This window comes from Papio anubis, chromosome 1, assembly GCF_008728515.1.
Source record: "Papio anubis isolate 15944 chromosome 1, Panubis1.0, whole genome shotgun sequence".
NCBI lineage: Eukaryota > Metazoa > Chordata > Mammalia > Primates > Cercopithecidae > Papio > Papio anubis.
This window is the reverse complement of record NC_044976.1, coordinates 18,290,346-18,315,210: the sequence shown is the minus strand read 5'-3', so window position 1 is coordinate 18,315,210 and position 24,865 is coordinate 18,290,346. Positions and strand designations below refer to the sequence as shown.

At 47.6% G+C, this 24,865-nt stretch overlaps 1 protein-coding gene across 8 annotated transcripts in view; it reads right to left on the bottom strand.

The window, feature by feature from the left end:
- The window catches only part of PLA2G5 (phospholipase A2 group V), a 66,245-nt gene that overhangs the window by 7,320 nt on the left and 34,060 nt on the right, over positions 1-24,865 (bottom strand). Inside the window, exon 1 of one of the 8 annotated variants that reach the window (XM_009200824.4) lies at positions 14,699-15,507. The exons of 2 other annotated variants lie outside the window; for them this stretch is intronic. Coding sequence is in view for 3 of the 6 variants with exons in the window: in XM_009200811.4 (XP_009199075.2) it covers positions 21-88 (68 nt within the window). In the remaining 3 variants the exon portion in view is untranslated. Of the gene's footprint in view, positions 1-20; positions 2,444-3,698; positions 3,981-14,698; positions 15,508-24,865 lie in introns of those variants that run through there. 5 more of the 8 variants (XM_003891250.5, XM_009200829.4, XM_009200811.4 and 2 more) reach the window with 5 other exon arrangements.

Here is a 24,865-nt window from a genome sequence, read left to right as displayed (position 1 = left end):
AACACCCCAGACATACTCACCCTGTTGGCAAAATGGCTAAAAGGGACCAGAGAATAGGCAGGATTCTTAAATGGAGATTTGGTGGCATACGTGGAGAAGCAGGACTTGATATAACCTAGACATGGCCTTTGATGAAAGATGCAAGACGGAAGAAAAAAATTCCTGGACAGACAGCACTTGACGCCCACAGCAGGAGGGCAGAAGGAAAGCCGACGATTCTATGTCTCATACTCCTTTTAGCTCACGGTGCTGTAGTTGACTGTTTTCAAGGATGTTTACCCTGATGGTTCTCTGCAGGCAGAGGCTGGGCGGATGCACCCCTCTATTCTAACACTGAGAATAGTGCCTGGCCCAGAGTAGGTGCTCAGCCGTGAAGCCTGAGCACCCACAATGTGCCAGTGGCTTTCAGGGCCTGGTTATGGCTCTTATGGGCCCCAAGCACTTTTGCCTTTGCAGGTATCTTTCTGCTATACCTTTATATTTATCTCTATATTCACACGATTATTTTTGACAACTATGCTGGTATAAAGAAAAACATAATCCAAGCTGGATTTATTATTATATATTCATTATTATTATGTTCATTTCTTTCCTCTTGATTTTGAAAGAATTTATAAAATTAAGACATTCTCCTGGGACCCAGGCACTATGTCTACCTAAAGAATAAGTCAACACTGGGGGTTCATGAGAGTGCTGCAGGGTAAGTATCACTGTCTTCATTTTGCCACTGGGAAAATTGAGGCTCAGAAAGCTCCGGGACCTTGCCAGAGGTCACACAGCCATTAAGCAGTGGAGGCCGGATTTGAGCCCCGTCCTTCTGTGTCCCTCACTGCACCACACAACCTCGCTTCCCAGAGGCATGAATCCTTTGAGGGGTCTGTGCTTGTTCCTTCTCGTGCTCTACCTCTCAGGCCAGAGCCCTTGGCTTCACTCCTTAGAATCTGTCTTTGGTAAAAACAGCCATTGCCAGCCTAGAGTCCAGGAAATTCCATGTGTCTCAGGCCAGCACCTGATTCTAATTTGGCTTCTCAGAGGTTCCTCACCAGCAGCTGCCTGATTCCCTTCCTCCCAGGATCCAAAGTCCTTGTTTGTCCACAGTTGGGCAGGCCCGGGGCTTTCCCCTTCAGTGCTCTGTTGTCTCAAGTCCCTGAGTTGAATGGTCGCTTGTGCCAGAGCTCTGCCTGAACCCCTGGCACCTCCCAAGACCTGGCCTCCAAATATGCCTCAGACTCCCCGGGGCTCCTGCCCTTGTCCAGTAGCAACTCTGAGTTCCAAGAACATTCCTGAGGGTTCTGTCCACAGCTGGCCTCCATGACAACCCTTGTCCGGCAGCAACTCTGAATCCCAAGAACATTCCTGAGGGTTCTGTCCACCCATAGCCTCTGCTCCAAGGGCTCCAAACAGCCAAAGAAATGGCCCTAGACACCACCATTCCACACCAATCTTTCTCTGCCGCTCCCTGGAGCCTGCAGCACAGTGACACCAACTGCCACTCGCTGGGCATCTCTGGTGTGCCAAACACTACGCGCTCTCTCTCTAAACCCATCAATGACCTTGGCAGGCCTGAAGTCTGTCCTTTTAAACAGCCACTTGTTGAATGAATAACAGTTGTTGATTTTACAGATAAGGAAATTGAGGCTCAGGCAGATTAAGTGACCAGGACTGTCAATCTATTTCCTTGACTGACTCTACTCCACTGCCTCTGAGCATCCCTGGGCACTAAACATGCTTTTGATTTTCTGTATTTTAGGACGCTTTGACATCTTGGAGGCCAGAGACAGCCTGCTCCTTCCAGGGCTAGTTAATTCCTAGACACCTCACATGGCTCCTCTGTGAGCGTGCCTTTCACGTGCAGACCGACTGTGACAGTAGGTAGCTGGTCAGACAGGAGCAGGACAGGAATGTCAGGTGACCATCAGGTGATGGGCAGGCAGTTGTTAACCGTCTCTCTAAAATAATAACTGGTCACAGCCAGCACCAGGGAAAGGCAGTCTCCCAATACACAGGAACACCTGAAGCTGGTGGTCAGTCGCTTCCAGTCAGATCTCAGGTATTGGGTGAGTAGGCTCACACATGCGCATGAACAGGCAAAATGGCAGAGTTTAACTGGTATATGACCTCCTAGGGATGTTCGGCTGGTAAGAGAAGAACGCCTCAAGGGAACACGCGTACAACGCCAGTAAACACACTGCGCATGCTCCCTCCCAAGTGCTAGCAGGTGGGCGGATAAGGAAAACAAGACCCCAGAAGTATGCCAATGTATAAAACCCCAAGTCAAAGGTCAAACAGAACCCCTGAATCTCTCAAGTCACCTGGTTGGCCCCTCTTCCAAGTATACTTTACTCCCCTTCATCGCTACTCTAAAGCTTTTTAATAAGCTTTCACTTCTGCTGTGAAACTTGCCTCAGTCTCTCCTTCTGCCTTATGCCCCTCAGTCACATTCTTTCTTTTGTCTCACTCCGTGGTTGGAGTGCAGTGGCACTATCTCGGCTCACTGCAACCTCCGCCTCCTGGGTTCAAGCGATTCTCCTGCCTCAGCCTCCCAAGTAGCTGGGATTACAGGTGCCCGCCACCATGCCCAGCTAATTTTTTGTATTTTTAATAGAGACAGTGTTTCACCATGTTTGCCAGGATGGTCTCGATCTCCTGACCTCGTGATCCACCCACCTTGGCCTCCCAAAGTGCTGGGATTACAGGCATGAGAATTCTTTCTTCTGAGGAGGCAAGAACTGAGGGTGCTGAGGCCTGTATGGATACATCCCACTGCTGACACAGCCAGTCCCTTGGCACACCCAGGCCACCTTTCCCTTACCCTCACACTCTAAGCCAAGGTTTCTCCTGCCCTAAATCACCCCAGGGCCAGACACTGGACAACTAGGGAAGCCTGGAGTCCCGCTGACCTGATTCAAACTGGCCAGTCCTAAACTGTGTCTCCTGCCCTACCAGCCTTTCCCAAAGATCACAGCAAAGGCCCTGGGCGATGCTTCCCACGGCTCCTCCTGACCTGCCGACCTGGCACTTCCTGCGTGTCCCTGGGTGCGGATCACGCCCTCTTCTGGGAGCTGTAAATAACAAGCTATCTTTTAAATGGCAATCATTTCTTGATCTGTTGGCCTCCCCATACCTGGAGAAAACCAGCCTCCCAGGTGCATTTGAGAACACCCTGGAAAGAGTAAAAAAGCAGTTTCATGGTGGTGGTGGCAGAGGCGTGGAGTGGCTGCCCTGAAGAGTGCACAGCCACTCCACTCAGTGGAGCCCAAAGTGGGCCCCAGGAGGAGGATGTGGGCTCAGCTATTTTAATCAAACCACCACAGAGAGGAAGTGCATAGCCGCGAGAGAATTTCGGAGGAGGGCAGCGGTTGCAGTAATGAGAGGGGAGAGAATAGAGATGGACAGCCCAAAGGAAGATGTGGAGGCTGGGACGTGGCGAGGTCGCCAAGGGATGGGTCCCCCAAGTCCACATGCAGCAGCTCCAGGACCTCCCAGTTCACGTCTCCTGGCTGGAAAGAATGCACAGTGCGGAGCCTCACAGCACGGACACCTCCTGCTGTCTGTGAGGGAGGTGATGGGGGTTCACCCCTCTCCAGGCCCTGCTCCCCTGACCAAGGGGGACAGGTGTTTCCTCTCATAGCCCCTCTCTCGGCCCTGCTCTCTGCACCTCCCTCAGGCAAAGCAGCCCCAAAGATGAGATTCCTCACCAGTGAGACCTTTTCTCCGTCCTCAGGCCCGCGGAAGAGGCCGGGGCTGGGCCCGCCTGGTTTTAAGGACCTCTCTGTTGCCTCCCACACTCCTGCGTGGGCCAGCTCCAAGATTCCTGGTAACGCGCATAGGAAACTCTACTTCCCCTCACCCTGGCACAACCCCTGGGGAATTTTTTCCACTGCGTACTCAGAAGTTGTTTCTTTCGATTGTTTTTTTTTTGAGACGAAGTCTCGCTCTTTCGCCCAGACTGGAGGGCAGTGGTCCTATCTCAGCTCACTGCAGCCTCTGCCTCCCTGGTTCAAACAATTGTCCTGCCTCAACCTCCTAAGTATCTAGGATTACAGGCGCACGCCACTACACCTGGCTAATTTCTGTATTTTTAGTAGATACGGGGTTTTACCATGTTGGTCAGGCTGGTCTCGAACTCCTGACCTCAAGTGATCCACCCACCTCAGCCTCCCGAAGTGCTGGGATTACCGCCACAGAAGCAGCTGTTTTCTGAAGCAGGTCACAGTACCCAGGTAGTTATCAGGAGAGATGGTGATCAGTCGGGCTTGGGCCACCCACGATCCAGGGCTCTTCCCCGCCAAGAACAGGAACCCTGGAATCCCCCTCCAGGGCACGGCCTCCCTCCCACCCACCACACTGGGTCTTTGCCAAGTCCCCCAGCCCTGGGCTTCTGCTCAGATTTCATCCTGTCTCGCTCAGCCTCAACCCAGGAACGGCCAGGGAAGACAGGCAGCCCCACTCGCGGACTTGAAGCTTTGTCCCCGTCCTCTTCCTGTTGTTCCTAACTTGCCAACCCCCAACTTTTTCTGCCCCGTTCCTGAGCTGGGGTGACTCAGGAGATGCCTGTAGAAACACCACAGAACGTTGCCTGCCACGTCCAGGTGGTAGCCCTTTTTTGGCACCTGATTCTGTGCCAACTTCCTACAGGTCCTCCCTCAGGGAAGGGGAAAGTGCCAGGCTTGCAGTTAGAGAGATGCAAGCTGGAGTCCCAGCTCAGCCACCTAGTATCTGTGTGTGCCTGGGCGAGTCACTACATTTCTCTACTCTTCATGTAAAATGTGAGAATTATGAGCCCCTCCAGCCGCAGAGGCTCCTAGTGAGGAATGTACCATATAAAACAAGGCACAGGTGGGTCAGGCACAACGGCTCACCCTGGGAGGCTCAGGTGGGAGGATGGCCCGAGCCCAGGAGGTCAAGGTTGCCGTGAACTATGATCACACCACTGCACTCTAGCCTGAGCAACACAGCAAACCCCTGTCTCTATTAATGAATAAATGAATACATAAACATAAAAATAAGGTATATAAACTCATGTCAGTTGGGGAAGTGTGTGGCCCAGTGGGTAACATCACAGGTTCTGTATCAGCTCCAAGTCCTGGGTTCAAATCCTGGCTTCCTCACCACTGGCCACAGCGCCTCAGGACTGACTGAAGCTCACCTGCCTCAGAGAGTTGTTGTTAGGATTAAATGAATTTATACATGTATAGCTTAGAGCCATAGCAAATGCAGAGTAATGCTAATAAATCAGTGACAGCTCACCTTCTAGAGTGTTTTCACAAGACATAGGTACCTACTAGTATTCTCCATTTTCTGCTTCTGTTAATTCTGCCCCTCACCCCACCACCCCACACACACTTTTTTGAGAAGACTTGGAATTTTTTTTTTTTTTTTTTTTTGGAGACAGGGTCTGTCTCTGTCCCCCAGGCTGGAGTGCAAAGGCACAATCACAGCTCACTGCAGCCTCCACCTCCTGGGCTCAAGCCATCCTCCCTCCTGCCTCTGCCTCTCGAGTAGCTGAGACTACAGTGGGCACCACCATGCCTGGCTAATTTCTTTTTCTTTTTTTTTTTTTTTTTTGAGATGAAGTCTCACTCTGTCGCCCAGGCTGGAGTGCAGTGGCACGATCTTGGCTCACTGCAAGCTCCGCCTCCCGGGTTCATGCCATTCTCCCACCTCAGCCTCCCGAGTAGCTGGGACTACAGGGGCCCACCACCATGCCTGGCTAATTTTTTGTATTTTTAGTAGAGATGGGGTTTCACCATGTTAGCCAGGATGGTCTCAATCTCCTGACCTCGTGATCTGCCCGCCTCAACCTCCCAAAGTGATGGGATTACAGGCGTGAGCCACCGCACCCAGTCTCTTTGTGCATTTTTTATAGAGTTGGGGTCCCACCATGTTGCCCAGGCTAGTCTCGAATTCCTGGGGTCAAGTGATCCTCTCACCCATGCCTCCCAACGTGCTGGGATGACAGGCATGAGCCACTGTACCCCGCCAAAGACTTGGATTTTTGGCTCCTGCCTCTCCTTGCTGTTCTATTCTTTTTCTCTCCCTCTCTCTTGTCATGGTAGCATCAGAGAGAAGTCCCTCCTTAAGGCCCCCATGGATCCTTCTCTTCCTAGGACTAACAACTGGGCTCCCAGAAGAACCCTGTGAATTCAACTCAATACCAAAAGTATTTATGAAGTGTCTACTGCGTGCCAGGCACTGGGATCCCACAGTGAATGAGACAGAACTTGTGCCTTTACAGAGCTGCCCTTGTGGCTGGTGGGAAACAGATAGTGAAGACAGAAGTGAACATAGATGGTGTCTGGTGGTGATCGGAGCCATGGGGAAGCATCCTCTCCCCGTCCTGTATTTTCATTTCTCCTTCTCAACCAGTTTCCTCCCCCACCTACGAACACACACCTGCCCCGCCATTCTCAACCAAACAAAATCAAGCCATGAAAAGGAAAAAACTAATCCCTTGCCTCTGGTGACAATTCTACTTCTTTTTTTCTCAAAAAGCCACATTTCTAAACAGAGAAGGCTGCCCTTCATCATCCCCCACTCTGAACCCTTCACTGCCTGGCATCTGCTGCATTCTTGAGCTTGCTCTCAGGGACCCCCAAAGCCTGGCATAGCCCAAGCTTGGGGGTCACCCGCTCGGTCCCTCAGGGCACTCATCTCGAAGTCCACCTCCTCCTTCTCAAAACTCTCTCTCTCCCTCGGGGCTTCACAAGGTTGCCCTTCTCTGTCTCAGCCGCTCTCTGGCTGAGCTCATCTGAGTTCAGGGATTTAGCTCTTATTTCTATGCAGGCATCCAGGGGTGTCCTGGACAGAGCAGTCTGGCCCCAGCTTTGACTCAGCAAACAATGCTTAATGAAGGAATGACTGAATACAGGAACCAGGAGAAAGCACAATGTCAGATCCAAGATCCAACGTAGGAGAGACGTGTATTCAAATCTGCATCTCAGCTGTGACCACCTGTGTCCACCTGAACCAGCTTTTTCACCTCTTTGGGTCTCAGTTTTATCTGAGTAAAATAGGATAATCATAGAACCAGCCTCGCTTAGTAATGCTGATAATTCAATGAGATAAGTCAGGCAGAGGGGCCGGGACAGTGCCTGGCACCCTGTAGGTGCTCAATAAGTCATAACTACCATAAATATTATTGTGATTATGTCTTTCCAGTAAACTGAGAACTCTATGAGGGTAGGCTCTGTGTCTGCTTCACCTCTGTAACCCAGCACTTGGCACATAGTAGGTGCTCAGTAAGAGTTTGCTGAGTGAATGCATGACTCCTCTGGCTCCAGCCCCCTTCTCACCCCATTGCCCAGTCCACACGTCAAATATGATTACACAGAAATGGACAGATAGATAGACAGGTAGGTAGGTAGGTAGATTAGATAGATAGATAGATAGATAGATAGATAGATAGATAGATAGATAGATAGATAGATAGATAGATAGAGTCTGATATTCTATCCCAATAACCCTTGGGAACCTCAGAACTAAACTCACTGTCCCCTCAAAACTCAGTCCTTCCCAGTTCCCCGTTCTTGGTAATGGATCCAACCATTCACACTTCAGTGATTAAAGATGGCCCAACCACTTCCACTTCCAATTGAATGGAAGCCTGTTGAGGGCAAAATTCTTCTCTGATCCATTTCTGATCCCAGCACCTAGAACAATGTCTGACCCATTATAGATCCCCAGGAAGTATTTGTAGAACAAATTAAACATCACATAAACACACTTGTCCTCTGTCATTTGCTGGGTCTATCACGTGCAGGCTCGCCCCAGGGCTAAAGCCCTGCCAAGGGTAGCCATGAAAACCTGGACACTCCCTCACCCTGAGAACCCTAGCTGCTGAGATATCCCTGGCCTTGTCAAATGGTTTGTTGGCACATGGAACAGGATTACCCAGGGCTCACTGGCAGAAAGTCTACATCAAGTCCTCCTCCTCCAGGAAGTCTTCCATGATCCCTCCTTCCACAGGGAGCTTACTTGTCTCTGGAATGTTATAGAACTCATCTGATATGCTGTCCACTCTGGCATTTCCTGTTGGAGGGGATTACAAGGCTGATGGCTCAGAAAGGAATGAGTGAAGAACTCAGTCTTTAATGAACATTTGCTATGCCACAAGTGCAAGGCAAGTTCAGCATTCATGGTATTCCTTAATTCTCACAAAATCTCATGGGGCATTATGATCCCAGTGTGTGAGCAGGGAAACAGAGGAGTAGATGTTACATAGCTCGTCCAAGGTCACACAGCTAGTAAGAGGAGGACCCAGAATCATACACCTGACCCATCTGTCTGTCAAATCCATGTTCTTTACAAAAAAGGGTTGAGACCCAATAAGGATATAATGATTGGGATTTTCACAAGACCTCTAACCAGAGTGTCACGTGGTTTCCTTATAAACAAGGTGGAAAAGTGAGAACTGAGGTACAGTTGGTTAAGTGGGTTCAGTGTTCCAATAATTGCTGATGAGTAGAACTGGATTTTTGGTTTTAAACTTTCAGGCCAGGGCTCCATACAGCCCTAGGAAATGCTTTGCTTGGTCTACACGGTGCTTTAAAAAGACAAAATGGAATTAGCTGCCAATGTATAAATGCTAAGAGATCTTAGACAGAAATCCACATTCCTAGGCCAGGCACAGTGACTCACGCCTGTAATCCCAGCATTTTGGGAGGCCGAGGCAGGCCTGAATTGAGGTCAGGAGTTCGAAACCAGCCTGGCCAATGTGGTGAAACCCCGTCTCTACTAAAAAGTACTAAAATTAGCCGGGTGTGGTGGCAAGTACCTGTAATCCCAGCTACTTGGGAGGCTAAGGCAGGAGAATTGCTTGAACCCGGGAGGCGGAGGTTGCAGTAAGCCAAGGTTGCACCACTGCACACCAGCTTAGGGGAGAGAGTAAGTGCCAAAAAAAAAAAAAAAAAGAGAGAGAGAGAGAAAGAAACCCACATTTCCACATTTCCATTTCCAACTTCTCTTTAAAAGATCTGGCAATCCTTGGTCTGGACCCCTACATGGCAACAACTGGCATTGCCGAGAAGTAGCTGCCCCCGTATACAAGGTATGTGTTTCACTCTGCCCTAGTCCTCAACCACTCTTTATAGTCTTAGGTCCAGTCTGCCTCACAATTTTTGCTCTCTGCTGGAGGAATCTCGGTCAGCCTTCATAAACCAATACAAGCTGCACACCATGGACTGAGGCTGAATGCATGGTGCTGGTGCCCTGGAACCACCACTTATTAGCTGTGTGACCTTTGGCAAGTGTCTTAACTGCCCTGTGCCTTAGTTCACCATCATGAATAATAGGGTAAATAATTTTGCCTGTCTCATCTCTATGTTCTGAGTCGATACACAGCAGGTATTTAGGCACACAGCAAGGTCTCAATAAATGTTGGGGTTTTTTTTTTCATTTTGTTTTGTTTTGTTTTTTGAGACGCCCAGGCTGGAGTATAGTGGTGCCACGTTGGCTCACTGCAAGCTCCACCTCCTGGGTTCATGCCATTCTCCTGTCTCAGCCTCCCAAGTAGATGGGACTATAGGTGCCTGCCACCACGCCCGGCTCATTTTGTGTGTGTGTGTGTATTTTTAGTAGAGACGGGGTTTCACCGTGTTAGCCAGGATGATGTCAATTTCCTGACCTCGCGATCCACCTGTCTCGGCCTCCCATAGTGCTGGGATTACAGGCTTGAGCCACCGCGCCCGGCCAAATGTTGATTATTTTTAACAGGATGGTGGGACATGCCCCCAAGTGACTGCGCGGAAACTTTCCTCAAGTGTTTAGTAGGAATTCAGGAATGGTGGGAAGGACTGGCCAAAAAGATGGAGCTGGGTAGGTCACAAAGGCCCTTGGGTGTTAGGCTAAGGAGGTTGGATCTTGATCTTGTCCTGATCTTGATCAAGAGCAAGATAACCTGAGTTCAGTAAGAGGAGAGTGTCCAAAGACCCCCAAAGCTGAAATGCGCAAGGAGAGGGTGGGTAACACAGTTCAGCAATCACATGCGTGACCCCCAAACCCAGTACTAGTCACATCACAGAAGCAGTGGTCATCTTTGGTGGTGATGGCAGGAGTATGGTGCCCAGAACAAGGGCTCCTAGCAGCCCACACCCAGAGGGATGTGCCTGGCCCTCGGCCTGCATGTGAGCAGGCTTAGGAGGTGTCTGGATCACAGGAGACAGAAGAGAGGGAATTGGGGCTGACTTGGGTTTGGAAGGTGGCTGGGGGTACCCAGTCTGTCTCCAAATCTCTGAAGGGCTGTGGGGAGTAGGAGGAATCAGAGCTGTCCCATGCGGCTCCAGATTGCGGAACAAACACCCACCAGGCACGGACGCACTAAGCAGTCAGATTTTGGCTCGATGCAAGAACGTTTTTCTAACAGCTCATGTGTCCTGGGAATTGAACGAGCTGTCTTGGGAGTGGTGAGTTTCCTCTCCCCGGAAGGCACTTTTTATTTGCCACTTTTTAGGAAAAGAAATGTCGCATGGGAGGTGGGCACTGAGTGTGTGGGCTATGCCCCCGCTCGGCTTCTCAGGAAAAGGAACTTAATCTTTAAGTGTTGGAAACACCCAAAATGCAAACGAGATCTATCAAAGCTCATGAAGTCAGCTTTGTCAGTTACGAAGCCTCGGTTCCATCCTGTAAAAAATGTTTTTAAAATTACATTTTGTCAAGGTTCAAAAACAAAGAAAACTCATGAGCCCTTCAGTTGCTCCATGACATGGAGAGAGCTGTCAACTATTTCGTGCTCCCTGCCCTGTAGGGCCCCCTCCCCGCAACATTTTATGCAGGTCGGAGTCATGTGCAGATATGTTGCGAGAGCAATGACCAGTATGAGAGAAGCAGATGAGCTCCAGGATGCCCGTGGGGTCTGACATTTTGTGCTCTGGAATTGACTTATTCTTGAACTCTCTGAGCTTTTCCAGCAACAGCTTTTGCATTTCCTGCTCCCCCTGCCTAGAATACTTAGTCCTGGATTCTTTATCCTCCAGGTCTCGCCTTAAATGCCACCTTCTCCAGGAGGCCTCCCCTGACTACCTACCCAAGGTCACCCTGTTTTTCCCCTTCATGGCACCAACCGTCATCTTTAACTCTCTTTAACTTACTTGTTTATGGCTCATGTATCTTATGCCTTCCCCTAGAATATAGGTATCTGAGGGCAGGAAACATGTTCATCTTGTTCTTTGTGATATTATCAGCAGGTAGCAGAGGGCCTAATATATATATTATATATATGTGTGTGTGTGTGTGTATATGTGTATATATAATATTTATATTTATATATAAATTTTTATTTTATATAGATATTTATATATCTATATATATATATATATTTTTTTTTTAGATGGAGTCTCCCTCTGTCACCCAGAGAGTGCAGTGGTGTTATCTCGGCTCACTGCAACCTCTGCCTCCCGGGTTCAAGTGATTCTGCTGCCTCAGCCTCCTGAGTAGCTAGGATTACCACACTGGGCTAATATTTGTATTTTTCATAGAGACAGGGGTTCACCATGTTGGCCAGGCTAGTCTCGAACTCCCAACCTCAAGTGATCCGCCCACCTCAGCCTCCCAAAATGCTGGGATTACAGGCGTGAGCCACCACACCCGACCCCTAAAGTGTATCTGGTGGCTGATAATTATTTGTGGAATAAAAGAATGATGGGATTGATGAACCAATTAAATCTGGAAGTAGAAGCAGCCCCATGTGGGTTTCAGCCAGGTTGTAAATTGGCAGCTTCCTGTAAAGATACACACAGCTAATTCTATCTGGGTGTCAGCCTAGGATGCACATGCAGCTTATACATATGTTACAGCTGTTGGTTAATAACAGGCTCAATTTCAACTTTCACCATAACTTTGGCTAAGAAGGCAATCCACACACCAACTTCATAGCAAATACATGTTTTATCTTTGAAAAATGTAATCCATTAAACTGTTCACTCTTAAGACATCTACCATGAACTAACCTTCCTTGCTGTCTTCGTTTCTGTTGTTTTCCCTCCACCTAAAATGCTCTCCAATCTCTTTTTCTAACTAGTTAAAGCCTACTTATTTTTCCACATGGTAATGTCCCTTCTTGTTCTGAGGAGGGAGAAACCCTAGGAAAAGCCGTCACTCTGCCTGGCAAGATCACAGATGGTGCCCAAGGTTCCAGGCTCACGAGCCTGAATCATCTGCAATTCAAGGTCACTCCACCTGTCTCAATCCCAATCCAACCCAGCAAATGTTTCTTGAGCAATTTTGTGGGCAGAGGTCCCGTTAGGCACTACGAGGACCAAATGCAAAGTGAAATCCACCAGTGCAAGCACCGAAGAGTTTCTAACCTAGTTTCTGTCTCTTAAGACAGGGGATGTGGGAACAGGCCTTCAGAATGTCCGTCACGTCTAGAATAACATTGGAACTCTTTCCCTGGGCCTAAGAGGAGGTGCCTCCTCTTTTGAGACACCTTCCCAGATACCTCCCCAGCAGAGTTCATGGCTTCCTCCTTTTTTCCTGGGTCAATCTTCCTAACCTCTGTAACAGCACATAGCACATCCGCCCAAGTCAGAGGCACCTGTCTCCCCTCACAGAACATGGTCCCGCACCTACTCCAGCCTTGCCTTATACCACTCCTAAGACATTCCTGGGAAGAAGCCAGATGTGAAGGCTTTTAGTTCCTTAAACCCACTAATTTCAATCTCTCTCTCTCTCTCTCTCTTTCTCTACCTCTCTCTCTCTCCCTCCCCCCTTCCCTTTTCATCTGTTATTCCCTCCCTTTCTTCTCTTACTCAACGCCTATTCATCTTTGTAAACTTAACATACTTATCATTCAATAACTATTTAACAAGCACCTATTATGTGCCAGATGCTGTTCTAGACCCTGGAGATACAGCAAAGAGCAACACAGCTGAGAACCCTGCCCTCATGGCAGAGCTTGCATTCTGGAGGGAGAAGACAGAAATAGACAAGCGAATAAGTAAAATGTACAGTTTGTTAGGTGGTGATCGATGCAATGGAGAAAAATAAAGCAGGGAGCAGGGTAGAGTGCTGAGTGTGTGTGTTTGGGGATGGGGACGGGGACTGTTGATGGTGGGAGTGGTCACTTTATTTAGACAGTCTTGCTCTGTCACCCAGGCTGGAGTGCAGTGGTGCAATCTCAGCTCACTACAACCTCTGCCTCCCGGGTTCAAGCAATTCTCCTGCCTCAGCCTCCCGAGTAGGTGGGACTACAGCCGTGCACCATCATGCCCAGCTAAGTTTTGCATTTTTAGTAGAGACAGGGTTTCACCATGTTGGCCAGGTTGGTCTCGAACTCCTGGCCTCAAGTGATCCACCCACCTTGGCCTCCCAAAGTGCTGGGATTACAGGCATGAGCCACCGCACTGGCCTGGAGTGGCCACTTTAAACAGGGTGACCGAGAAAGGTCTTGCTGGGGAGGTGACACTTGAGTAAAGCCATGAAGGAGGTGAAGGAGCATGTTATGGGGACATCCTAGGGGAAGAAAGCTCCAGGCAGAGGGAAGAGCAAGTACAAAGGCCCCAGTGTAGGAGCGCACCTGTGAGCTGGGAAACATGGAAGCTGGGTCTGCTTTGCCAAAATGTCTTGTGAATCCATCGCCCTGCCCTGAACTGGATCAACCCCCGTTCTGAGCTCTCCCAGTACCATGTGCTCTCTCTCTTCACACCACCAATCATATTGTGTTGCAATGTCTCTCCCAGGAGGCTGTGAGCCACCTGTGGACAGGGGCAGTGTCTTTCATTAATACTTTGACATCTCCAATGCTCAGCGTAGGGCATGACACACATTTATTGATGAAATCAATCAACGAGTGAACAAACTAGACTAGGAATCCTTGAGGGTGTCTCATTTATCTCTCCCTGGCAGCATCTGGCACTCTCTGTGGCACAGATTGTGTCCTAGGAAAAAAATGTTTGTTGAATGGCTAATAAAAATAGCTGATGCCTTATTGAGCCCAGATACCACACTAAGTTCTTTATGGGGCTTCTCTCATTTTATCCCTAAGGTGGCCCTATGAGGTAGATATTACTATCATATGCGCTTTGCGGATTAGGACACCGGGCTTGAAAAACAGAAATGGCTCAAACGTGTACTGAGCTGGTCAGTGACAAAGCTCGGAGTTGTCCTAATCCGTTTGACTCCCAAGGCCACGTATACTTAGCTCAAAGCTAAACCGCCTTCAGAGAGGGGAGCGAGAGAGAGAGAGAGACTGAGGAAGGGAGGAGGAAGATCTCCCTATAAGGGCATCTCACCCATCTCTGGGTTTCTTTCTGTGTGTACCGAAGTGTCTGGCACACAGTGGATGCTCTCAACAGTTAATGGATGTTAAATAGATGTTGGCGAGTTCTCTCCCTAAAGGGGAATATTTGCCTGTGGTTTAGGTTAAAAAGAAATCCAAGCAAGGCCTCAGATTAGCGTAAACACAAGCCCTGACTCAGCCTATTCATAACTCTCCCTGGTTTTGCCCGTAATTTTAGGTATGACCTTCCGGTAACCTCCATCTTCCCTTGAGGTGTGGCCTGGCTTCCTTAAGAGCCAGCTGTGACAATGACAGGTGAAGGACCCAGCAGCCCTAGAGAGACTCCTTCAACAGAGGCTGTGCCTGCCTACCTCCCCCTGGACCTCCTCTTGGGCTCTCCACACACCCCCTTCTCCAGTCTCTCCCTCCCAGCTGGCGTCCCTCCACAACCCCCAATTTGTGCAGCCCCCATCAGTAACTAACCTCTTTGGCCTGGCCTCAAATCCTGCTCTAGAGGTCTGCCCCCATGAGCAACCTCCTTGGGCAGACCCTGGAGCCCCAGGTCTCGCTGGCTCCCCGTCTCCAGTCGGAACATTGGGATCCACAGACCATGGATCCAGGGAGAATCAATTCTTGGGCTCCAGAATCTTAAAGCTGTGAGTGGGAGTGACCGATGAGGAGGACAAACTCGGAGGAGGGGAGGAAAAACTTCTGCCCGGACCCAGCCGGGTAGAACCCCGCTCAGCCCCTCACTGCCTTTGCAGAGGCAGGAAGTCCTGCACAGTCAGGGCCTGTGACTGGCTGTCCTGCCAAAGGGGCTGGGCGGTCACCCAGAGAATTCCAATGAGGGTGGATTTGAGTCCTGAAATATCCAGGTCACGGCTTTAGCCACTTCACAAGCCTTTGCTAATCCCCTCAGCCAGAAGTAACCCCTACCTCAGTCCTGGGCTCAGAACCTTCTTAAGGCTCTGACAGGCTGCTAAGTATCTTGACTATCTGAGTCCCTGGGAGCTCATCAGTCTTGGCGGGGACAAGAACATGAACACAATACTGTTTCTAGTATACAGTAAAACTATCTAATATGCAAATTTCCCCTATTGTCCCAATAATGGTTTTTATATCCAATTCATTGACTTTTTTCCGATCCAGAATCCAAACAAAAATCAAGCATTGCATCTAATTATTGTGGCTCTTTGGAGTCCTTTAATCTTTCATCTGGTTTCTTTGTTTGTTTGTTTGTTTGTTTGTTTATTTGAGCTGAGGTCTCACTCTGTCACCCAGGCAGGAGTGCAGTGGTGCAATCTCAGCTCACTGAAGCCTCGGCTTCCTGGGCTTAAACGATCCTCCCAGTAGCTGGGACCACAGGCACATGCCACCATGCCTGGCTAATTTTTTGTATTTTTTGTAGAAACGGGGTTTCACCATGTTGCCCAGTCTGGTCCCAAACTCCTGAGTTCAAGTGATCCATCTGCCTCAGTCTTCCAAAGTGCTGGGATTATAGGGGTGAGCCACCATGCCCAGACTTAATCTGGTCTGTTTTTTAAAATGACATTGATGCTCTTGAATCCAGACCATTTGTCTTGCAGAATACTCACCAATTTGGATTTGCCTATTGCTTCCTCATGATTATCAGGTTAAACGTTTTTTGTAAGAATACTATATAGGCCAGATGAGGGGCATGCACATTTTCAACTTTACTAGTCATTCCCCAAATACTCTCTTCAATGGATGTGCCAGTTTACACTCCTAGAGGCACCATAGCCAGCACTCGATAATATTACATCTATCGGTTCTTCTCTACCTGATGAGTATAAAATTGTGTATCATTGTTTTTACTTGCTTCCCCTGGCTGTTGGTGCAACTGAGCATTTTTACATACACCTTATGGCCACTTGGATTTCTTCTTCAATGAATGGTCTGTTGGTATCTGTGCCAATTCTGGGCCTCTTTGTCCTAACTTCCATCCGGGTCCTTCCTGGCTCTGCTCTGTTGGAGAAGGAGGTAGGGGGAGTGTGTTCCCTCAGGCTTCTGTATCAGCAGCTTCCAGGAGGCAGGACACTGGAGGACAAGACAAGTGTTTGCTACATATGTTGCAAATATATGCTGTAAGCATGCCAGTTGTCTTTTATTTATGGCATTTTTATAACATAAAAACTTTTGGCTGGGCTTGGTGGCTCACTCCTATAATCCCAGCGCTTTGGAAGGCTGAGGTAGGCGGATCAGCTGAGATTGGAAGTTCCAGACCAGCCTGACCAACATGGAGAAACCCCGTCTCTACTAAAAATATAAAATTAGCCGGGTGTGGTAGCACATGCCTGTAATCCCAGCTACTTAGGAGGCTGAGGCAGGGGAATTACTTGAACCCAGGAAGCGGAGGTTACGGTGAGCAGAGATCGTGCCATTGCACTCCAGCTTGGGCAACAGAGTGAGACTCCATCTCAAAAAAAAAAAAAAACAACCACTTTTAACTTTCATGTCATACGACTTATCAATCTGTGATGTTTAGTACCTTGTTTGCAAAGTCCTGCATGACTCTCTGATTGTGAGGTTAACAATATTTTTCTGAATATCTTTCTTCTATTGGTTCTAAATTTGGGGGTTTTACACTTAGGGCTTTAATCCTTTAATCCATTTGGAGTTTATTTTCATGTGTAGTATGAGGCTGAAATTTCGTTTTATTGACCCATAAGGAAAGTCAATGATTCCAACACCTTTTGTTGAACAGACCAATTTTTCCCCTCTGACTTTATTTTATTTTTATGTTTTTTTTGTTTGTTTGTTTTGTTTTGAGATGGAGTCTCACTCTTGTCGCCCAGGCTGGAGTATAATGGCACGATCTTGGTTCACTGCAACCTCCACCTCCCGGTTTCAAGCGATTCTCCTCCTCAGCCTCCGGAGTAGCTGGGATTACAGGCGCCTGCCACCACGCCCTGCTAATTTTTGCATTTTTAGTAAAGATGAGGTTTCACCATGTTGGCCAGGCTGGTCACGAACTCCTTACCTCAGCGATCCACCCATCTCGGCCTCCCAAAGTGCTGGGATTACAGGCGTGAGCCACCACACCTGGTTTTTTTGGTTTTGTTTTTGAAACAGAGTCTCGCTCTATCGCCCAGGCTGGAGTGCAATGGTGCAATCTCGGCTCACTGCAACCTCCACTTCCCAGGTTCAAGGAATTCTCCTGCATCAGCCTCTCAAGTAGCTGGGACTACAAGTGTACACCACAATGCCCAGCTACTTTTTTGTATTTTTGTAAAGATGGGGTTTCACCATGTTGCCCAGACTGGTCTCGAACTCCTGAGCTTAGGCAATCTGCCCGCCTCGGCCTCCCAAAGTGCTGGAATTACAGGCATGAGCCACCACACCTGGCCTAATTACTATAATTTTTTTTAAGTCTTCATATATACTAAGGAAAATCCCTCTTCTCTCTTCTTTAGACATGTTTTGATTATTCTTTTTTTCCAAGAGATAAGGTCTTGCTGGATGGGATGGCTCACATCTGTAATCTCAATACTTCAGTACTTTGGGAGACTGAGGTGGGATCACTTGAGACCAGGATTTTGAGATTAGCCTGGGCAACATAGGGAGACTCCATCTCTACTCAAAATTCAAAAATTACTTGGGCATGGTGGTGTGCACGTGTAGTCCCAGCTACTTGGGAGGCTAAGGTGGGAGGATTGCTTGAGCCTCACAGGTAGAGGCTGCAGCGAGCCATGATCATGCTACTGCACTCCAGCCTGGGTGAAAGAGTGTGACCCTGTCTCAAAAAAAAAAAAAAAAAAAAAAAGACAAGGTCTCACTCCGTCACTCAGGCTGGAATGCAGTGGTGTGATAATGGCTCACTACTGTCTCAAACTACTGGGCTCAAAAGATCCTTGCACCCAAGCCTCCCAAGTAGCTGGGACTACAGGCACATGCCACCACAGCTGACTAATTTTTTTTTTTTTTTTTTTTTTAGAGATGAGGTCTTGCTATGTTGCTCTGGATGCTCTGGCTGCTCTGGAACTCCTGGCCTCAAGCAGTCCTCCTGCCTCTGCCTCCCAAAGTGCTGGAATTACAGGCATGAGCTACCATGCCTTGCCAAGAGCAATTAAATCAAAATAAAACAAAATAAAATACCAATATCTTACACATGTACACAAAACAAAAAGCTTCTCTGGTACATAAAAGAACTTATAACTAAAGTAATAGTCAGACCAACAGGAATGATTCAATAGAAAGTTCACAGGAGGCAGTCGTGTGCTATAAAATGGTTTAACAATCACCCTTGTAAGGAAGAGGGAAATCCCTGGTTTGTAGAGTCTGCCAATTTCTTCAGTGTAAATGCCCCCAATATGGCCTATTCCAAGTTACCAACATGATACCACTAAATGTGGAGCTGGGAAAGTAAATGTTAAGTTGGACTTTATTAAAATATGAAACTTCTGCTTTGTGAACAATACAAAAGTCACAGACTAAGAGAAATGCTTTAAAACACATATATGATAAAGGACTTGTGTCCAAAATTTACAGTGAACTCCTAAAACTCAAAAATAAGAAAACGAATAACTCAATTAAAAAATGAGTGAAAGATCTGAACAGACACTTCGCCAAAGAAGACACACAGAGGACAGGTAAGCATATGAAAAAGCACTCAACATCATGTGTCATTAGAAATTGCAAATCAAAATAACCATGACCTACCTATGAGGATGGCTAAGATCTAAAACGTTAACACCACAAAATGCTGCCAAGGATGTGGAACAGGGACTCTCATTCAATGCCAGTGGAAATTCAAAATGGCACAGCCACTTTGGAAGACAGTTTGACAGTTTATTTTTTGCCTGTGTGCAGTGGCTATTCACAAGTGTGATTATAGCATACTCCAGTCTCAAACTCCTAAACCCAAGAAATCCCTCCTGCCTCAGCCTCCTGAGTAGCTGGGACTACAGGTGCATGCCACCACACCCTGCTCCAATTTGACAGTTTCTTACAAAGCTAAATATAGTGTTACCATTCGATCCAGCAATTGTACTCCTAAGTTATTTACCCAATAGAGCTGAAAACTTATGTTCACTCAAACACCTGCACACAAATGTTTACAGCAGCCTTATTCATCATTTCCCCAAACTGCAGGCAACCAAAAGGTTTCTCAATAGGTGAATGTATAAACAAACTGTGATACGGCCATACAATGGGATGCTATTTAGCAACAGTGTAAGAAATAAGCTATCAAAAAGAAATAAGATATCAAATCACAAAAAGATATGGAGGAACATAAAGACATAAATGAATTCAATCTGAAAAGGATATATACTATATAACTCCAGCTATATGACATTCTGGAATAAGCAAAACTACAGAGACAATAGAAAAATCAGTGGTTGCCAGGGGGTTGGGAGGACAGAGGGATGAACAGGCAGAGCACAGAGAATTTTCAGGGCAGTGAAACTGTTCTGTAGGATATGGTGATGGTGGATACAGGACATTATGTATTTGTCAAAACCCATAGAACTGTACATCACAAAGGTGAACCTTAATGTACACTATGGGCTTTAATAATAATATATCAATATTGAGTCATTAATTTTAACAAGTGTGTCACACTAATTCATGATGCTAATAGGAGGAAAATCTATGCATGTGTTGGGATAAGGGGGCGGTATATGGGAACTCTATACAATTCTTCTGTAAATCTAAAGCTGTTCTAAAAAGAACCATCTATTAATTTAAAAAGAAATCCTATTGCCGTAAATGTCCTGAAGTTATTGCATGCATTCTCATTACAATGCAAGCATGGTAAATACTTTATTTTCTTCCTTTGTTTCAGGTCCATTTTTTGTTTGACATGTTTTGGTGCTCTCGGGCAGTACATCTCAAATTTTCCTGTGTCTACAAGTCAACTGGGGGATTTTGCTAAGATGTAGATTGTGATCTACCAGGTCTGGCGGAAAGCCTGAGATTTTTACATTTTTAACAAGCTCCCTGGTGATTCCCATGGGGCAGGTACGACCACACTTGGAATAGCAGGACCTGCAAACAGACGAATAAGACTGGAGACCCAGACTCCACCCTTTGTACTCTGTTTTCTTTCTTTCTCTTTTATTGTAGAGACAGGGTCTTACTATGTTGGCCAGGCTGGCCTTGAACTCCTGGCCTCAAGCAATCCTCCCACCTTGGCCTCGCAAAGTGCTGGGATTACAGGTGTGAGTTACTACGCCTGACCTTGTATTCAGTTTTCTCTTTTTTTCCTTTTTTTTTTTTTCCTTTTTTGACATGGAGTTTTGCTCTGTCACCCAGGCTAAAGTACAGTGGCACGATCTCAGTTCGCTGCAACCTCCGCCTCCCAGGTTCAAGCGATCCACCTACCTCAGCCTCCCATGTAGCTGGGACTACAGCTATGCACCACCATGCCCAGCTAATCTTTTGTATTTTTAGTAGAGACGGGGTTTCACCATGTTGGTCAGGCTAGTCTCAAACTCCTGACCTCAAATCATCTGCCCGCCTCAGCCTCCCAAAGTGCTGGGATTATAGGCGTGAGCCACCACACCCGGTCTGTATTCTGTTTTCTAAATAAGGAGGAAGAACTGTCTAATTTTATGACTATGCTAACCAGTAGTTATATTTTTTTAAATCAATTTTGAAAGGTCTGTTTCCACTGATGTTTCATCCTGAGTCATATTCATTTTCTATTTCTAAAGGCATTGGGATTCCCTGCTCCAACTAAATGAGTCAGTTGAGATCAGAAGTTCATATGTCCAAGTGAAACTCAACCAAGGGTCCATAATGCTCCCTGGCAGTCAAAGGGCCACCAAGTGTTTGTATTTGCATAAGTCAAGTGCATTTTGCATTCTAGAGGCTATCAAGGTCACTGCCAGAGTCACCCTGACAGTGGCTACTTTGTGGTCAGTAAGAACACGCTGCTTACTTGAAGGAGAGTCTTAAGCAGGTGGCAGACATGATGAGAGAAGGTGGTTGCACTGGACAGATTTCATGTTCCCTGATAGCTATGGCTCTGGGCGAAGCCTTACAGAGGATTAGAGCCCCATTTCTGCCATGAACTTGCTGAGCCTGTTTCTCCATCAATACATTGGGATGATTGAACTCCATCTGTGTTAAAAGCTCCTCCAACTCTGCATAATTATTTTTATTTTAAGCATATTCATTCCAAATCAGAGCCTGGCTCTTCATTTTCCAGGCAAGGGTTTCAAGCTTCCAACTGCAGCCTTTGCACCGACCATGTTCATCCTGCCTTTGGTCCATAGAACAGTGGTCAGATGAGGTGTCTGTCCTTCCAGCTGCCTGACTTCACATCTTAAAGCCAAGGAAGAGTCCAGTTCCAGGGTGGGCGGCCTCTCCTGGGCAGGACAGAAATAACTCCAGGATGTGAGCCAAGATAGAACCCGCTCTTCCCCATCCCACTCGCCACAGTTTCCACTGACCCCAGCTGGCCTCAGAGACATTTGACTAGAGAAGATCCTGGCTGCATCCCAGAGCCAAAGGAGACTTTACTGCAGTTTGATAGTCTCAGAAAGTCGACTGAAAAAATGATGGAATGGGCGGCCAGCACTAACCAGGGCACCTATTTGTTGTGAGAAAATCAAATTCTTTTAGTTTTTTTCGTTTTCATCTTCATTTTTATTTTTTTAGGGAGGTGGTCTCACTCTGTTGCCCAGGCTGGAGCACAGTGGTGTGATCACAGCTCACTGCAGCCTTGAACTCCCGGGTTCCCATCCTCCCACCTCAGCCTCCAGAGTAGCTAGAACTACAGGCACATGGCACTATGCCTGGCTTCAACGTAAACCAAACACAGACTCTCTGAGGGAGCATGAGTAAGTGCTTCCCCACGTCCATGGATCTTCTCAGTAGTAAGGCTTGGGCTCTGGAAACTTTAGGCCACAGACCTCTCAGAGATCTGTCCAGTGGTGAGTTGACTGGGGCCCAGACAAGCAACTTGTCCATCAGCTCAGAGTCTCTCAAAGGCCAGGCCTAGAACTCATCTGGCTGCCTTACTACCTGGTGTCTGGAATGGGCCCCCTAGGCCCACAGATGTACCATTTATTCATCCAGTCCATCACTCAGCACACATTGACAGAGCCCCTTTCATTCCACAGGCCCTGTGCTACATGGCAGGGGAACAGGAAGGACAGCAGTGTGCCACCTCCCCCGTCCCCTCTGAATTTTGTTTTTTTGTTTTGTTTTGTTTGTTTTAATACAGATGAAGTTTCACTGTGTTGCCCAGGCTGGTCTCAAGCTCCTGAGCTCAACTGATCCTCCCACTTTGGCCTCCCAAAGTACTAGGATTATAGGCATGAGCTACCATGCCGAGTCTGCTCTGAGTTTTCAGCACAGGAGAGGAGAGGAGTAGGGACTTGCTTTGATCCCCCTAAAGCCACCAGAGTTTTCCTCTCAGAGGCTGTCCCTGCTCATCTTCTGTGTCTGGGAACTCCCCATTTGTTGTAAACTGAAGGACAAGTTTCTTGCATCTTCCTGGCGTGTGACGGAGAGAGACAGAGGAGTATGAGGTGCAGGGAGTTTCCTGTCTGATGGGAAAGACCATTTCATATTCTCCAGGGATTCTCAGTCTGAAGGAAGAGACAGCCTCTGTATTAGGCCATTCCTGCACTGCTATAAGGAAATACCTGAGACTGGGTAGTTTATAAAGAAAGGAGGTTGAACGGCCTCATGGTTCTGCAGGCTTTACAGAAAGCATGGTGCCAGCATATGCTCGGCTTCTAGGGAGGCTTCAGGAAGCTTACAGTCATGGCAGAAAGTGGAGAGGGAGCAGGCACGTCACATGGAGAAAACAGGAACAAGCAAGAGATCTCAGAGTGAGAGCTTACCTATCACCAAAGGGATGGCCCAAGCCATTCATGAGAGATCTGCCTCCTTGATCCAAACACCTCCCACCAGGCTCCACCTCCAAAATTAGGAATTACATTTCTACATGAGATCTAGGTGGAGACAAACATCCGAACTCTGTTAGCCTCTATCCTTAGAGACCCCCAGGCTTTGAGAAGCCCCTTGTTTGGGGGACAGATCAGATACACAAATAAGAATATGCAAAGATGTACAACACTTTATAAAAAGGCAGAGGGATGGATTATTGCTGAAGGAAGGATAGGAGGTGGGTTACCCACAGGGGAAGGCCTTTGGAGTAAGATATATGGAAAGAGGGATTCTTGTAGGCCCTGTTTAATTCAACCACAAAGGAGAAATTTGCTTTCATAATCGTGCTTAGAGATTTTTTTTTTTTTTTTTTTTTGGAGACAGGGTCTTACTCTGTTGCCCAGGCTGGAATGCAGTGGTGCAATCACAGCTGAATGCAGCCTCAACCTCCTAGGCTCAAGCAATCCTCCCACCTCAGCCTCCTGAGTAGCTGGGACTACAGATGTGTGCCATTATGTCCAGCTTATTTTTAAAATTTTTTCTACAGACGGGGTCTCCCTGTGTTGCCCAAGCTGATCTTGAACTCCTGAGCTCAAGTGATCCTCCTGCCTCAGCCTCCCAAAGTGCTGGGATTACAGGTGTGAGCCACCACGCCTGGTATGTGCTGAGAGATTTATAATATGAGTGGGGCAGTCAGGCCAGGGTGGGGTGGATGTGAGATGGCTATTCTGGAGCAACAATTCTTAAAGTAGAAAACAGCATGAAGTATGCTCTCTGGAAAAGATGAAGAGGTGGATTCATTTGTATCCCTGGGTCAAATCCCACAGAGAGGTGAGCACAATGGAGAGATGAGGCCAATCTGGGGAGGAGGTCCGGAATCACCAGGCTGCCTGGTCCATGAAGGGCCATCCAGTCCAGTTTCCTGCTGCAACAAAAGACTTGCTCTAGGCTGGGTGTGGTGGCTCACGCCTGTAATCCAAGCACTTTGGGAGGCTGAGGTGGGTGGATCACCTGAGGTCAGGAGTTCGAGACCAGGCTGACCAACGTGGAGAAATCTCGTCTCTACTAAAAATACAAAATTTACTGGACATGGTGGCGCATGCCTGTAATCCCAGCTACTCGGGGAGCTGAGGCAGGAGAATCACTTGAGCCCAGGAGGCAGAGGTGCGCCATTGCACTCCAGCCTGGGCAACAAGACTGAAACTCCATCTCAAAAAAGAAAAGAAAGACTTGCTCTATGTAGCCCCTAAATGTGTTGCTGGCCTCCTCCTAAAAGTCAACACTAGCCACTCGTTTCCTTTGGGTCTTAAAACCACCTGCTAAAAGGTCTTCACATCTAGCCTAAACTGACCACTGCAATGTAATGTCTTTCTGTTGAAAACACTGAACTGGCTGGGCATGGTGGCTCACACCTGTAATCCCAGCACTTTGAGAGGTCGAGGTAGGCAGATCACCTGAGATCAGGAGTTTGAGACCAGCCTGGTCAACATGATGAAACCCCATCTCTACTAAAAATACAAAAAAATAGCTGAGCATGGTGGCGCTTGCCTATAATCCCAGCTACCTAGGAGGCTGAGGCAGGAAAATCGCTTGAATCCAGGAGGCAGAGGTTGCAGTGAGCCAAGATTGCACCACTGCACTCCAGCCTGGGTGACAGAGCAAGACTCCATCTCAAAAGAAGAAAAGAAAGAAAGAAAGAAGGTAAGTAAGTAAATAGTGACCTGATTGAAGATAAAGATAAGGGCTGATTAACAGTATTGCACCTTCGGCCGGGCGCGGTGGCTC